This window comes from Amia ocellicauda, chromosome 14 (assembly GCF_036373705.1).
Source record: "Amia ocellicauda isolate fAmiCal2 chromosome 14, fAmiCal2.hap1, whole genome shotgun sequence".
In the NCBI taxonomy this organism is placed as follows: Eukaryota; Metazoa; Chordata; class Actinopteri; order Amiiformes; family Amiidae; genus Amia; species Amia ocellicauda.
The window spans coordinates 20,451,238-20,468,256 of NC_089863.1; the positions used below are offsets into that span (position 1 = coordinate 20,451,238).

Here is a 17,019-nt window from a genome sequence, read left to right on the forward strand (position 1 = left end):
TATCTAAGTTAAGGCATAATCTAACCATTTAAGTATATAATGGCTTTAATTATTTTTTTTAAATCGATCGACCACCCTATGTACAGAGGTGGAATGGAAACATGTCCAGGAAGTATGTCCTGGAAGCAGGTTAGTTGGGAGGTGCCAGTTCCTGGGCTGTTGCCTGCTGTATTTGTTCCATGATATCCCACCTGATCGGATCCACAATGCAAGTAGGGTATAAAATGAGTTCTGAAAGGAGCAGAGTGGAGTGTGGTTCAAACATTTAGGATAAGGTGTTCGCTTTTGTGTTTTTCAATACAGGGCAGAAGGTGATCTTAAAGGAGAAACAAGTGAAGAAGAGAGCCCAGTGAGCCTGGCATGGATTAAGTCTTCTGGCTGATCTGATGTATTCCAGGTTCCTGTTGTCAGTTAGGATGAGCAATGGCTGAGAGAGGCTGGACTGAGGGCTTGTAGGCCTGTTGTAAGGCAGGTCCTTACAGACATCACCGGCAACAACGTCGCCTATGGACACAAACCCACCTGCGCTGGACGATTTCCTGGAAGACAGGAATGTCAGTGTTCTGCCATGGCCAGCGAAGAGCCGGATCTCAATCCCATTGAGCACGTCTGGGACCTGTTGGATCGGAGGGTGAGGGCTAGGGCCGTTCCCCCAGAAATGTCCAGGAACTTGCAGGAGCCTTGGTGGAAGAGTGCAAGAACTGGCAAATCTGGTGCAGTCCATGAGGAGGAGATGCACTGCAGGACTTAATGCAGCTGGTGGCCACATCAGATACTGACTGTTACTTTTGATTTTGACCCCCCTTTGTTCAGGGACACATTATTCCATTTCTGTTAGTCACATGTCTATGAAACTTGTTTATGTTCATACAAATATTTACATGTTAAGTTTGCTGAAAGTAAAAGCAGTTGAAAGTGAGAAGACGTTTCTTTTTTTGCTGAGTTTATGTATACACTCACCTAAAGGATTATTAGGAACACCTGTTCAATTTCTCATTAATGCAATTATCTAACCAACCAATCACATGGCAGTTGCTTCAATGCATTTAGGGGTGTGGTCCTGGTCAAGACAATCTCCTGAACTCCAAACTGAATGTCTGAATGGGAAAGAAAGGTGATTTAAGCAATTTTGAGCGTGGCATGGTTGTTGGTGCCAGACGGGCCGGTCTGAGTATTTCACAATCTGCTCAGTTACTGGGATTTTCACGCACAACCATTTCTAGGGTTTACAAAGAATGGTGTGAAAAGGGAAAAACATCCAGTATGCGGCAGTCCTGTGGGCGAAAATGCCTTGTTGATGCTAGAGGTCAGAGGAGAATGGGCCGACTGATTCAAGCTGATAGGAGAGCAACTTTGACTGAAATAACCACTCGTTACAACCGAGGTATGCAGCAAAGCATTTGTGAAGCCACAACACATACAACCTTGAGGCGGATGGGCTACAACAGCAGAAGACCCCACCGAGTACCACTCATCTCCGCTACAAATAGGAAAAAGAGGCTACAATTTGCACAAGCTCACCAAAATTGGACAGTTGAAGACTGGAAAAATGTTGCCTGGACTGATGAGTCTCGATTTCTGTTGAGACATTCAGATGGTAGAGTCAGAATTTGGCGTAAACAGAATGAGAACATGGATCCATCATGCCTTGTTACCACTGTGCAGGCTGGTGGTGGTGGTGTAATGGTGTGGGGGATGTTTTCTTGGCACACTTTAGGCCCCTTAGTGCCAATTGGGCATCGTTTAAATGCCACGGCCTACCTGAGCATTGTTTCTGACCATGTCCATCCCTTTATGACCACCATGTACCCATCCTCTGATGGCTACTTCCAGCAGGATAATGCACCATGTCACAAAGGTCCAATCATTTCAAATTGGTTTCTTGAACATGACAATGAGTTCACTGTACTAAACTGGCCCCCACAGTCACCAGATCTCAACCCAATAGAGCATCTTTGGGATGTGGTGGAACGGGAGCTTCGTGCCCTGGATGTGCATCCCACAAATCTCCATCAACTGCAAGATGCTATCCTATCAATATGGGCCAACATTTCTAAAGAATGCTTTCAGCACCTTGTTGAATCAATGCCACGTAGAATTAAGGCAGTTCTGAAGGCGAAAGGGGGTCAAACACAGTATTAGTATGGTGTTCCTAATAATCCTTTAGGTGAGTGTATATATATATATATATATATATATATATATATAAATTCTTACTTGAAAAATCCTTCATCCATACAGCCAACTTAAATTAAAATGGAGGTTCTTCCCAGACTGTCTTCAACAAGTGCTTTCCCACATCTAGTTGGCTGATTACTTGATAACCCTTTCCGATATGCCTCTAACTGATTCGTCGGCTCAGCTGTTTGTCATAGAGTAGCATATATACCCAGATAGCACAGCAGCGTTGGGCCAGCATCGGCCCGACAGATCATGAGTGGTGCCTAAGTTGGCCCAATGTTCAAAATGACGATGGTCCGACGTTGGTCCAACGTCGGTCAGTCCATCCGTGTTTTGACCTGCAAATGTTAATTTCCCAAAAGTATCCTTTGCTCTTATCCTGTATCCAGTGTTGCTCGTTGCTTCGCTGTCCTCGTCCTATAGCACTCAGTGTTTTCAGAGCCCGTTCTTGATCTTGTAGAAATGTATTGCAGAAGAGCAGAACTACAATAACACTGTCAGTGCTTCATTTTCCCTCTCCCTAAGGTACGAATGCAGGAAGCTTGACTGAGTATTTTTAAAATTGTATTATCCAATACACACAGTTGCTGACATCTTATACAGGCTCAACAGAACCGACAACAACACACAAACAAGAGGACCAGGGACTGGACAAGCAGCTGAGTCGAGTACTTGGTGAGGAAGGGTCGGATGCAGCGTATGTTGCTTAGGAAGAATCAGCAGGTGTGTGTCAGCATGGTGATGTGCTGAGTGTAGGAGAGCGCAGGATCGAGGGTGACTTCTAGCAGAAGAAGAGGGAGAGAGAGTTGTAGATTCCAAGGGGATTGAGAATGAGAGGTCAGCAGAACGTGAGGAAAAAAGAGGAGATCAGATTTGGAGAGGTTGAGCTTGAGGTGGTGTGAATGCATCCAGATGGAGATAGCAGACAAGCAGGAAGAGATGCTAGAGGGGATGAGAGGGTCAGAGGAGGGAAAAGACAGGAAGATCTGGGCATCATCTCTGTAGAAATGGTAAGAGAAACCATGGGATGTGATGAGGGGGCCCAGGGAGTGTGTGTAGAGAGAGAACAGGAGGGGGCCCAGGACAGAGCCTTGGTGTACGCCTGTGAGGAGAGGTGTACTTTAATATTTCAAGCTCAAACAAATGCAAATGCAAAAAACGCAATCTGTGACTCTCCAAAACATAATGCAATGGTATAAAAAAAAACTCAAATCCGCTGCAAATACACAGATTTGTCAACCGTGTAGGATACTGACATGAAGAAGATATTTTTCGCGTGAATGACAGGTTCTCACGAGATTCCTGAACAGAGACCAATGACCAAAACCAGCGCTCCAAATCCTGTGTTGGCATCGCTTGCCCAGAGAAGGAGTGGGTTTCATAATAGCGCGCTGTGTTCAGTGCTTACTGCTTATTTCTGTTCAAACTGAATCACGGAGCCGCCTTTCATTAATATTCATTAAGCCAAGCTGGCAACTAGTGACAGAACTTCAGTGATAAGAAATGTTCTTGTCAGGCCATGTAAAAACATAGCTCGTTGAAATAATAATGCAAATATGTTAAAGACGGGTATATCTAATACAATCCGGGTTGATGGTGTTAAAATTTGAATTGTTTTCTTAAGAGAAAGTTTTGATTAAATTAAACAGATTTTCCTTAGATCAGTGGTCTCCAACCCTGGTCCTGGAGAGCCCTTATCCAGCAGGTTTTTGTGGTCACCCTTCTATCACCAATTTATAAACACCCGGACGTATTTAATTGGATATGGCGAATGAGGTGATGGTTTGGTAAATTCAGTCATTTAGAAATCACTGGAGCAATGCACTGAATACCTTCAGAGGGGTTGAGTTGCTCAATTGATTAACAACTCCAATGTGACCCCAGTATTTAGAAATTGGTGATTTAAGGTGACCTATAAAGTTAAGTGGATGGGGCTCTCCAGGACCAGGGAACACAGACAAACATAGTGGGAGGGGGTCTATACAATCCCACAATGCACCGCCTCGGCTAAGACGGAAGTTCCCAGGTAAGTAGGCGGAAGTGGCTCTTGTTGGATCCTTGTTTACCGGGAAGTTCGCGCTTCGTGTCGCGCTCTGTGTGCTCCAGTGCAGCGAAAAAACAGCAGCCGTTTCATCGCTCGACCTGTTTTTCTGATTAGTTCATAAACTGAACCTTGTATTTCTCTCTGCACGACAATGTCGGTGTCCGCGGCTCTGAGCGGCCGCCTGTCCTCGGCGCTGGCCGAGCTGATGAGAGCCGCCCTGTGTGAGATCTGGAAGGCGGTGGAAGAGACGGTGTCGGAGTCCCGGGTGGAAATAACCCGCAGACAGAGAGAAAACGAGGCGCTGAGGCGGAGGCTGCAGGAGCTCATGGTGGCGGGGGAGGCGGCTGTGTGTCACTGGAGCTCCGGAGCGGACGGGCCGCCTGTGCAGAGCCGAGGAGCCGGGAGGAGAGAGGCAGAGACCCGGGCAGCAGCAACTGCTGGTAGGAAACAATGGATTTAACATCAACAGTAGGACGGAGCTGAGCTGTAGTGACAGACAGTTTGCAGCGCTGCACTGTTACTTCAGACAGTAATTCAGTCCTGTGCTCTCCTGTAAGACTGCACTTGTACAGTGTTATCATACGTCTTGCTTTGCATTACTAGCACTCGTGTTGTTATTGTGATGCCCGTATGCTGCCTTTCCCTTTTGACTGGGACTTAACATCTTGTCTGCACTTATCAGCTTTACAATCTGGGATGCAAGACTTGTATTGTTTACTGAATATCTCGTATACACTTGTGTAAATTTGAATTTGTAAAATGGGTGTTTTGCTCACTGCACACCATAGGAAATATTTACGTGTGAAAACGCCAAATTTCTGGTTTATAAACAAAGGCCTGTGAAATGTGTTGTATTTATTATTATTATTTTTATTTCTTGGCAGACGCCCTTATCCAGGGCAACTTACAACATAAGTGCAAACAAAGTGCAAAAATACAGTGAAGTACAAGGCAATCAATCATTACAAATTCAATTTAGCTAAAACAGCAATTCAAAATAATACATTTTACAAATTCCAATTTACAATTTACACAAGTACAGTAAGTGAGGTCCTGCATCCTGGACGGTGAAAGCTAAGTGCTGTCAAGATGTAGGATCACAGACCAGGGCTACGGGAAAGGGAGCAAGGAGGAAAACAATCAAGAACGCGAGAAGCATAATAAAACTGTGAAGTGCTGTCTAGCAGGGATAGAGGACTAATATTACAAGTGCTGTGGGAAGAGATGCGTCTTGAGTAAGTGCCAGAATGAGGTCAAGGCCTCTGCTGTTTTGACTTCGGTGGGCAGGTCGTTCCACCACTTAGGGTTCAGGGATGAGAAGGAGCGGCTCTGGAGGAAGGAGAGTGGAGAGGAGGCAGAGTTAGTCTTCTGGCACTGGAGGAGCGCAGTGGTCTGGAGGGGATGTATGGAGAGATGAGTGTCTGAAGGTATCTTGGTGCAGTGTGGTCAAGACAGCGGTAGGTGAGGGTCAAAGTCTTGAACTGAATGCGTGCCGCTATCGGGAGCCAGTGGAGGGAGCGGAGCAGTGGAGTAGCGTGTGCGAATCGGGGCAGAGAGACACCAGACGAGCCGCAGAGTTCTGGATGAGCTGGAGCGGTGGGTAGTGGATGCAGGCAGGCCGGCCAGGAGGGAGTTGCAGTAGTCCAGGCGGGAGAGGACCAGGGACTGGACGAGTAGCTGAGTCGAGTAGTTGGTGAGGAAGGGATGGATCCGGCGTATGTTGCTCAGGAAGAATCTGCAGGTGCACGTGAACCTTGGTGATGTGCTGGGAGAAGGAGAGTGCAGGATCGAGGGTGACTCCTAGATTTTTAGTGGAAGAAGAAGGAGAGAGTGTGGTGGATTCCAAGGGGATCGAGATGGGGAGGTCAGCAGAAGGTGAGGAAGAGTGGGGGGGGAAAAGAGGAGATCCGATTTGGAGAGGTTGAGCTTGAGGTGGTGCGAGTGCATCCAGGTGGAAATAGCAGACAAGCAGGAAGAGATGCGAGAGGGGATGAGAGGGTCAGAAGAGGGAAAAGACAGGAAGATCTGGGCATCATCAGCGTAGAAGTGGTAGGAGAAACCATGGGAAGCAATGAGGGGGCCCAGGGAGCGAGTGTGGAGAGAGAACAGGGCCCAGAACGGAGCCTTGGGGACCGCCTGCGAGGAGAGTTTGGGGGTGGATGAGGAGCCTCACCATGTCACTTGGTAGGACCTGTCACTGAGGTAGAAGGAGAACCAGGTGAGAGCAGTCCCAGAGATCCGAAGGTCAGCAAGGCAGGAGAGGAGAATGGAGTGATCAACGGTGTCAAATGCTGCAGAGAGGTCAAGGAGGATGAGGACTGAGGAGAGGGAGGCCGCCCGAGCACGGCTGAGGGAGTCAGTGACAGCCAGGAGAGCCGTCTCAGTGGAGTGAGCTGTGCGGAAGCCGCATTGCAGAGGATCAAGGAGTGAGTGTTGGGACAGAAAGTCAGAGAGCTGATTGGGGACCGCCCGCTCGAGAGTCTTTGAGAGGAAGGGGAGTAGGGAGACAGGGCGGTAGTTCTGAGAAGAGGTGGTGTCAAGGGTTGGTTTCTTGAGCAGTGGGATGACAGCAGCTTGTTTAAATTCAGAGGGGAAACAGACAGAGAGGAGTGAGGAGTTGAGGAAGGAGGAGATGAAGGGGAGAAGATCAGGAGCGGTTGCTTGGAAGAGACGAGAAGGGAGAGGGTCCAGGGCGCACGTTGTGGGTTTCTGACGTAGGAGGAGAGCAGAAACTTCAGCATCTGAGAGAGGCGAGAAAGAAAAAAAGGAAGCTTGATCGGTGGGAGGTTTCGGTGTGATGGGAGATGAGGGTGGAGTATTGAAGAGCCTGCGGATGTCTGCAGTCTTGGAGGAGAAGAAGGAGGCAAAATCATCAGCAGTGAGAGATGGGGGAGGGGGGGCAAGGAGGGAGGAGAAGGTGGAGAAGAGTTAGTGGGGGTTGTTGACAGTGGATACACAGGGCGTTATTTAGCATTTTTCATGATGTCACCGTTTTTGATTTCGTTTTATTCAATATACTTTGTAGTGTAACATGCACGTCCATAAGAAATCCCAAAACAGGGGTAAATAAGGAGAGCTGGGTTTGGGTGGAGCGGCGCTGCGCACTGATGCCGACATGCACTCCAGTGTGAAACTCTCGGCCGGAGAAGCGGCTCTTTATTAATTTGTCGGTTTGCCTGATCCGTCAGACACCTGCCTGTCCTCGGCGCTGGCCGAGCTGATGAGAGCCGCCCTGTGTGAGATCTGGAAGGCGGTGGAAGAGACGAGCCGCGGAGCCGGAAGCGCAGAGTGGAGCTGCGGACAGAGAGACGCGGAGCCCCGGGGAGCAGCCAGCGGTAACTACCTTTACTCCATTGCGTGTATAATAGAAATCCAGTAGCTAATAAACATCTGCTAAGATATAGGCTACTACTAATAATGACAATGAACAAGATAACAAATAATGCTCTTAATTCTCCACCTAATTCTGAAGGAAGAGACAATTTCCCCAAATTTGCATTCCTTTGTGAAATAAGTTCTCACTCTTATTTACAGTGTTAAAGGTAGGGTGTGCAATCTTTTCCAGAAATATTTTTTGTTATACTGGTTGAAAGTCTCTTCACATCCTGATAGCAATCAATAATGTAAGTGGTCAAAATGCAAAAAAAATATAAATATATCTTCAGTGGAAGGGACAGCACTAAAAAAGGATCGACCAATCATTGCATTCGGTCCGAATGTAATGATAGGATGTCCTTCCTGTCTGTCAATCTATATTTGCATACCGCCGCGCAACTTGTTCGCGCAGACAATCACACGTCATCAGCGCAGGAACCTTGACGCTGTGCAGAGCGAGCGCGAGAGTGGAAGGTGAGCCGCAGCTACTATTTTTAAAAACATAATAACCGTAAATAAGATGTTTACGTTCGTTATTATTGTAATGTCTAACATTGAGACATGAGGTAATCTGAAAGCGTTGCGATCTATTCCACCCACACGTCTCTCCTCCTGGTGCTGAGACTCTGCTCTGCTCTGTGTGTGTGTGTATGTGTGATACAGGGGGCGTGGCTTTGGAGATGCCTCTGATGAAGGGTGGGCTCTATGCTTTCAAAACAAGCTGGTAACTGCTGGCCTCTCAGGATTGCATACCCTAGCTTTAACTGGGTGCACTCATGCGGGCTCATCAATACGTAGTTCTGCACAGTACACTATACACCGATCAGCCGTAACAGTATGACCACCTGCCTAATATTGTGTAGGTCCCAAAACAGCTCTGACCCGTCGAGGCATGGACTCCACTAGACCTCTGAAGGTGTGCTGTGGTATCTGGCACCAAGACGTTCGTAGCAGATCCTTTAAGTCCTGTAAGTTGCGAGGTGGGGCCTCCATGGATCGGACTTCTTTGTCCAGCTCATCCCACAGATGCTCGATTGGATTGAGATCTGGGGAATTTGGAGGCCAAGCCAACACCTTGAACTCGTGATTCATCAGACCAGGCCACCTTCTCCCCATTGCTCCTTGGTCCAGTTCTGATGCTCACGTGCCCATTGTAGGTGCTTTCGGCAGTGGACAGGGGTCAGCATGGGCACCCTGACTGGTCTGCGGCTACGCAGCCCCATACGCAACAAACTGCGACGCACTGTGTGTTCTGACACCTTTCTATCAGAACCAGCATTCACTTTTTCAGCAATTTGAGCTACAGTAGCTCGTCTGTTGGATTGGACCACATGGGCCAGCCTTCGCTCCCCTTCGCTGCTTCACCGCTCTTCCTTCCTTGGACCACTTTTGATAGGTACTGACCACTGCAGACCGGGAACACCCCACAAGAGCTGCAGTTTTGTAGATGCTCTGACCCAGTCATCTAGCCATCACAATTTGGCCCTTGTCAAAGTCACTTGGATCCTTACGCTTGCCCATTTTTCCTGCTTCTAACAAATCAACTTTGAGGACAAAATGTTCACTTGCTGCCTAATATATCCCACCCACTGACAGGTGCCATGATAACAAGATTATCAGTGTTATTCACTTCACCTGTCAGTGGTCATAATGTTATTGCTGATCGGTGTTGTCACGAACCAGGGCACGGGAACAGGGGACCCAGTTGCAGTGCTGGTCGAGTGATGGTAAGACAGGCGTGGGTCAGATATGGGCAGGCAGGGCAATAAAGGCAAGGCACAGAAGTAGTCGTGGTCACAGGCGAGGGTCTGGGGATCAGACAAACAAGGCAATGCGGATAGTCGTGGTCGGGAAGTCAGGCAAGGGGTCACGGAAACTAAGGAAATCCAAGGCACGAGGAAACGAGGCTTCAAGGAGAGGGCAGAAGGAGAATGCTCAGAGTATGTTACATTCTATGAACATTAAAACAAATTAACTAATGTTGCTGTTTTAGTAAAAGTAGTTTATGACAATTTGAGGACTACCACTGTCAGATCCCACCTACCGTTAAGAGGGGAAAAAAAAAAAAAAAAAAAAAATCCTGTGAGTGACAACCCATGTTGAATGTTGAGCCAGTAATCAAGCTCCAGGTCAATCGCCCTCACCTGGGTCTGGGGAGTGATGGAGACTCATGGGTCGCCCAGCACTGCATCAGACTATATACTTATTGAATAAAAACAATACAATAGTGTACATGTAGATTGCAAATAAGCTGAGCATTCCACCATGTCGTTTTAACAAATTAATAAAGAATTTCACTGTCCCGTTAACACATTGAAAGGTACAAATTGCTGAAAATTATGGAATAATGTAAAAGTTAAACACATACAGAATTGTTTTTAATTTGATCCATACAACATATTACACCATGTTGACTGTTAAACAGTTTTTGGAATAAATTAATACTTATTTAATACATCCATACTGATTTCGTAACATTTAAAAATGTGTGAAAACATTTTTGATTTAGAGGTTCAGGTTTATAAGGCTGCTATATAATCTAATGTTTTAAAATGTATTTAATTTTGATAGTGTTTATGGTATAGATACATTTTACAAAAGTGCTTGAATGCTATTCTGACCTGTACTAGTGGCTTGTCCTCAGAGCTGCTGTTCTCAATGCTGTTCTCCTGTCTTGTTTCTCCCCCAGGAGCTGTAGAGGCCAGCGCTCTCCCTGACTCTGGGGAAAGGGCTCCCATTGAGCAGCAGCACTGTGAGCAGGAGTGGAGCTCCAGTCTGAGGCAGGACACAGAGCCCACAGATACTGAAGACAAACAGGGTCTGACTGAGCAGCACAGGAGCAGACAGAGTGAGGAGGAGCTCAGGGGACTGGAGTCTTGCCACATGGCTGATCCACAGACTGGGTGTTTAACACGGGGACTTGGAGCACTGGGATCCGAGAGGGGACCCAGTGCAGCTGGTGCTGAGCTGGACTCTAATGGAACCCTATGTGAACCCAGTGTGGCATCTGATCACATTAAGACTGAGGACAATGAACTGGAGTTAGACACTGTGGTATCTGATTACATTAAGACTGAGGACAATGAACTGGAGTTAGACACTGTGGTGTCTGATTACATTAAGACTGAGGACAATGAACTGGAGTTAGACACTGTGGTGTCTGATTACATTAAGACTGAGGACAATGAACTGGAGTTAGACACTGTGGTGTCTGATTACATTAAGACTGAGGACAATGAACTGGAGTTAGACACTGTGGTGTCTGATTACATTAAGACTGAGGACAATGAACTGGAGTTAGACACTGTGGTGTCTGAGGACAATGACCACAAGGAGGAAGAACTGTACTGCTGTGCAAAGTGTGGGATGATCTTTAATGAGGCAACATGTCTTAAAGTTCACCAGCGTATTCACACAGGAGAGAAACCATATTGCTGCTCCCAGTGTGGGAAGAACTTTTCTAAAGCAAGTAGCCTGAAACTTCATCAGAAAATCCACACAGGAGAGAAACCACACTGCTGCCAAGAATGTGGGAAATGCTTCAGCAAAGCAACATGCCTCAATATTCACAAGCGTATTCACACAGGAGAGAAACCATATTGCTGCTCCCAGTGTGGGAAGAGCTTCACACAAGCAAGTAGCCTGAAATCTCATCAGATAATTCACACAGGAAATAAACCACACTGCTGCTCACAATGTGGGAAGAGCTTTCACAGGGCAACATCCCTCAAGATTCACATACGTAATCACACAGGAGAGAAACCGTATTGTTGCTCCCAGTGTGGGAAGAGTTTCACTCAAGCAAGATGCCTGAAAACTCATCAGAAAATTCATACAGGAGAGAAACCATATTGTTGCTCCCAGTGTGGGAAGAGTTTCACTCAAGAAAGTAACCTGAAAACTCATCAAAAAATTCACTCAGGAGAGAAACTATATTGTTGCTCCCAGTGTGGGAAGAGATTCACTCAAGCTAATAACCTGAAATCTCATCAGTACATTCACACAGGAGAGAAACCACATTGCTGCTCTCAATGTGGGAAGAGCTTTCGCAGGGCAACATGCTTCAAGATTCACATGCGTAGTCACAGGAGAGAAACCATATTGCTGCTCCCAGTGCGGGAAGGGCTTCACTGAATCAAGTAACCTGAAATATCATCAGATAATTCACACCGCAGATAAACTATACATTTGCTCTTAGTATGGGAAGGGATTCAGTGAAGCAAAAAGCCTTCAAATTCACAAGCAGATTCACACAGGAGAGAACTGTATTGTTGCTCCCAGTGTGAGAAGGCTTTCAGCCTAGCAAAAAACCTTAAAGTTCACCAGCGCATTCACACAGGAGAGAAACCATATCACTGCTCCCAGTGTGAAAAGAGATTTGGTTATTGATCATACCTAAAAATTCATCCGTTCATTCAAACAGTTGAGAAACCATACATTTGCTCTTAGTGTGGGAAGAGCTTTGGTTACTCAAGAAGCCTTTAAATTCAGCAGCATATTCACACAGAAGAGAAACAATAATGCTGTTCCCACTGTGGGAAGAGCTTCACCTGGTCACCCCTGCTGAGTATATTGAAGGCAGGGCAAGTGACCAATATGAATTACTAGCCTACCTGGCGAGCAGCATTTAGTCAATAAAAACTACAAATGCAAATGGTTTTTGTTCCCTGGGATTTACTTTTATTGCAGGGCACTGCTCAATTAGTGTTTGGGTATACCTGATAATAATGCAGTTGGAATGCAAAGGAAAGTATTAAAATTCACCAAAATTTAAATAAAGAAAACTTAGAAATGCCCTTACAATTTAAGATCATGTCAAAGTCACACCCAGACAGCACACTGATTCCGTCCCAGTACTGGCCCGATTCCAGCAGAGACTCAGCCTGATACCGGTTGCCGGAATTGGACCGGTGCCAAATTGTATTACGGCCCAGATTCGGCCCGAGGGGACTTGCTGCAATTGGTCCAGACCCGCACGGAATCATCCCGGTGTCAAACTGTATTATGGCCCTGAAGTGGCCTGGATCTGGCCGCCGGCATTGGCCCAGGTTTAAAACACAGACTACTTTTACAACAGTTCACCAAGGACGTAAAAAATATATAAGTATATTTACCAGGAAACCTACCACCATGCAGTGCAATACATTACATATTATAGTATAAGTATAAAACTGCAAAAATCATTATTGTAACATTATTTAGAAACTTGAATGCAAAGTTATGATTGCATAAGAGAAATAAGGGAAATGCAAAGTTTTTTTTTTTTGACATTTAAAATTAAAAACTAGGCAATGTTTAAATCTGTCCTGGGAAATTCGTCTTCTTCGTCGTCTTCGTCATCGTCGCTGTATTATGTTGCACAAATGCTGCTCACAATAAGGGACATTGGACGTGGGTCCTCATTTCAGAGATGATTCTTATTCCAAGCTAATCCATACATTAATCTTCAGAGGCCCTCGTCTCCAGGTGATATCTGTTTGTTTACTTCAGACTCACTAAAGGTGTGGAATAACATAGAATTAAGAATAAGACTTGTAATCCAGACATTCTGTTATTAAGTAGGTTTGCATTTCTCTAAATGTTTCATATATAAATGGTATTCACATTTATATATATATATATATAAACATTGGATGTTAAAGGTTCACAATACCTAATATCAAATTAGGACATTTATTATACTGGTATTGTAAGTGCAATCAATGTTAAGGGCAGATATGGTAATCAAGCATTTGAAGACCTTGTAATAAATGCTGACATTAAAATCATATATAAGAAACAATTAATTGGTGTATATGAAAATAAAACCTCTATTATTGCTTGTATATTTCACTTACTATTCAGTCTGATATGTATTCTGAAAACTTTTTTGTTGATGTTATCTGATCATGAAAATATTATAAAATATTATATTAAATTGCCAGTCATAAACTTTCATCTGACAGTTCTCTTTATCTGGGCCAAACCTGATTGAAACAAACAAAACAGAATTAGACATTTAAAAAAGCTCAATTCATACTGTATTCATATATTATGGTGATAGAAAGTATAGAAAGAACAAATACTAAAGTAAAAGTTTTAAAACATTGTTTAATAACAACAACAAACAATACAAAAACAAAAATGTTGTACCTGTACAAACTCTCAAATTTTGTATGCTGTACTTTTCCCATTAAAAAACATTCCTTAATAACACACGCATACACTCGTATTAAGCATATTAAAAAATACAAAGAAAAACATGAATATGTAAATACTTAAACAGAAATAAGCCTAACACTGATTACATACAATTATAGACATACAATATATCACTAAACAAAACATTATAATGTATTAATAGAAATGTATATTATGAACTATTTACATGATCTAAAAAATAAAACCCTCTAAATTGATTGATACAGTATTTGTCATTTAGGAAATGCTCTTTTCCAGGGCAACTTACATTTGTACCCGGTTATATAGCTGGGCATTTTACTGGAGCAATCTAAGTGAAGTATCTTGCTCAAGGGTACAACAGCACTGACCTTCCGGTTATAGGTCCAGAGCCCAAGCCACTACTCCTCAACGATTATTTCCCAACCCCCAATCTCCAGCCCTTGTTTTTTAATTGAGATTTTTTTGTCTTGATTTTCTGCCTCCGTCCCTGTCACTGGCCAGCTGAAACCATCTTTTAAAACTATTCTATATTGCATTTGCTGCCAATGCCAATTATATGAAAATAAAAACAGAATTCAGAAACCAATTAAACTAACTTAAATCAGTGGTTCTCATACCTGTCCTGTAGGACCCCCTACCCTGCTGGTCTTTGTTTCAACCGAGCTGTCAATTACTTAATTGAACCTTATTTGAAGTAATTTGATTTCATTTGACTCTTTAAATTGTGTAACTGATACAAAGTTGGTTCCTTAATAATTTCCTTATACAATTCTATGTTAAACAAAGAACACTAGCTCAACTATAAGTGTCACTGTTCGGTTTTAATCTTTATCTGTTAATTTATATAAATGTGTTTTTGTAATTGTAGGGTGAGCCTTGGGTTCAAGCGACCTACATGTTTAGGGGGGATCGTGTTTGAAAAGAAAGTTAGAAAATGTACATCGATATAAAACTAAGAACAACAAAGAATGGTCATTGTGTTCTCCAGAGTATGGATGCATTTGTGAGTACAAGCTGGATTAACACCACAGAAGACAGAGAAAAATGGTAAGTTGTAGTTTTCACATCCAACCTGACCGGATGGCCTATCGGTGTGTCCATAATGATAACTCGTCATTGCTTTGTGGACGTGTGTCTCGTGAATATATTTGTGTTTCATGTCAAACATGGATATGTAGTAACATTAAGCTTTCGTTAGCAGTAGGCTCCTGGTTTTGGCAGCAGGACCGGTTTCTGTCTTTGTCATGTGAGAAATCTCACCCATTGATGTTTTGAAAACTTGAGAGCTATTGTACTTCCATATTGTGATTACTATCAGTAGCTCATTTGTGTTAATTAATGTTAAAAGCAACACTGAATTGCCACAGATCTTTAATTAGAAATTGACTTACCAAAGACCACTTCCTTTAAATGAAGATCCTTAAATGGTCTTTTGCCATTGACCCCAGTCCAGTTAATTTGTTTGGCAAGATAATTTTTAATTGTTTTGTTTAGAATCCTCCAAATCATCTCTTTCAAATCTGTTCCTCCCAACATAACTAGATGTGAAATCTACAAAACATAATACATTGATATTTATAAAAACACAACCTTCTGTGACATGAGACATAGATACTTAAAAAAGTTCCCTAACATACAAGACACTGTCTTGTCTTTGGTCCTAAGTGGTGTACAGACAGATCTTTGAAAGGAAATGCTGGTGCCAGGCAGTGGCTCTGTCACATCCCCTGTCTGACATTTCCCTATGATGCACCTCCCCCTTTCCACTAATGTCACCCACTAGATGTCACCCTTGTTCTTTGTACCAGTCACTTCTCCCAGCTCCCTTCATTTATTCTACATTCCTGAAACCCGCGTGCACTTCTGCTATCACCCCGTTCCCATTTGCCCTGCACCTTCCACTTTGTTTTTTGCTCCCCATATAAACCCCTCACAAACACCCAGTAATCACAAAGTATTGTTTATGCCTTTGTTGACAGGCTCATTTACTGGTGGAGATGGTGCTCTTGGAGCTGATGGAATTTGCTCCGCATGGCATTCCTTGAATCATCCTCCGTTTCACTAGTGAAAAAAAAAAAAACTGGACACTCATTTTCTCTATTACATTTTGAGTTTTACACATTAGAAAGTATCTTCAGGCAGTGCATTCAACTGTGCTTACTGGTTTGTACGTAGCAATCTGCAGGTATGTCAAGTTTTGGATTTGGAACCGATTGTAATTCTAAATAAAGCATTTTCTGGATTTAAAAGGATAATTGTAAAGTCTTTGGTACATATTTGTACATTATACATGATTGTACATTAAAGTTAGTGTATTCCTAATTTTACGTCTTTCTTTTTCTGTAGGCCGGCTATGTATCTTCATTTTCTGTTTGAAGGTTGGATGTGACCTCGGCTCTAGAGAGTTTTCTACTGGCTAAATTGTATGTGGCTGTGAAATACAATGGAAGGTTTTTAAGGTGGTATATATCCCTACAGGATACTAATATAGTGATCAGCTATATTTAGGCATATATATACACTCACCTAAAGGATTATTAGGAACACCTGTTTAATTTCTCATTAATGCAATTATCTAACCAACCAATCACATGGCAGTTGCTTCAATGCATTTAGGGGTGTGGTCCTGGTCAAGACAATCTCCTGAACTCCAAACTGAATGTCTGAATGGGAAAGAAAGGTGATTTAAGCAATTTTGAGCGTGGCATGGTTGTTGGTGCCAGACGGGCCGGTCTGAGTATTTCACAATCTGCTCAGTTACTGGGATTTTCACGCACAACCATTTCTAGGGTTTACAAAGAATGGTGTGAAAAGGGAAAAACATCCAGTATGCGGCAGTCCTGTGGGCGAAAATGCCTTGTTGATGCTAGAGGTCAGAGGAGAATGGGCCGACTGATTCAAGCTGATAGAAGAGCAACTTTGACTGAAATAACCACTCGTTACAACCGAGGTATGCAGCAAAGCATTTGTGAAGCCACAACACGTACAACCTTGAGGCGGATGGGCTACAACAGCAGAAGACCCCACCGGGTACCACTCATCTCCACTACAAATAGGAAAAAGAGGCTACAATTTGCACAAGCTCACCAAAATTGGACAGTTGAAGACTGGAAAAATGTTGCCTGGTCTGATGAGTCTTGATTTCTGTTGAGACATTCAGATGGTAGAGTCAGAATTTGGCATAAACAGAATGAGAACATGGATCCATCATGCCTTGTTACCACTGTGCAGGCTGGTGGTGGTGGTGTAATGGTGTG

At 43.9% G+C, this 17,019-nt stretch overlaps 1 protein-coding gene across 1 annotated transcript; it reads left to right on the forward strand.

The window, feature by feature from the left end:
- Positions 1 to 7,425: 7,425 nt before the first annotated feature.
- Positions 7,426 to 11,819, forward strand: LOC136767800 (zinc finger protein ZFP2-like). Its single transcript, XM_066721809.1, has 2 exons — positions 7,426 to 7,560; positions 10,290 to 11,819. Exons 1-2 carry the CDS (start codon positions 7,446 to 7,448, stop codon positions 11,732 to 11,734), a joined length of 1,560 nt encoding a protein of 519 aa, XP_066577906.1. The 5' UTR covers positions 7,426 to 7,445; the 3' UTR covers positions 11,735 to 11,819.
- The last annotated feature ends 5,200 nt before the right edge of the window (positions 11,820 to 17,019 follow it).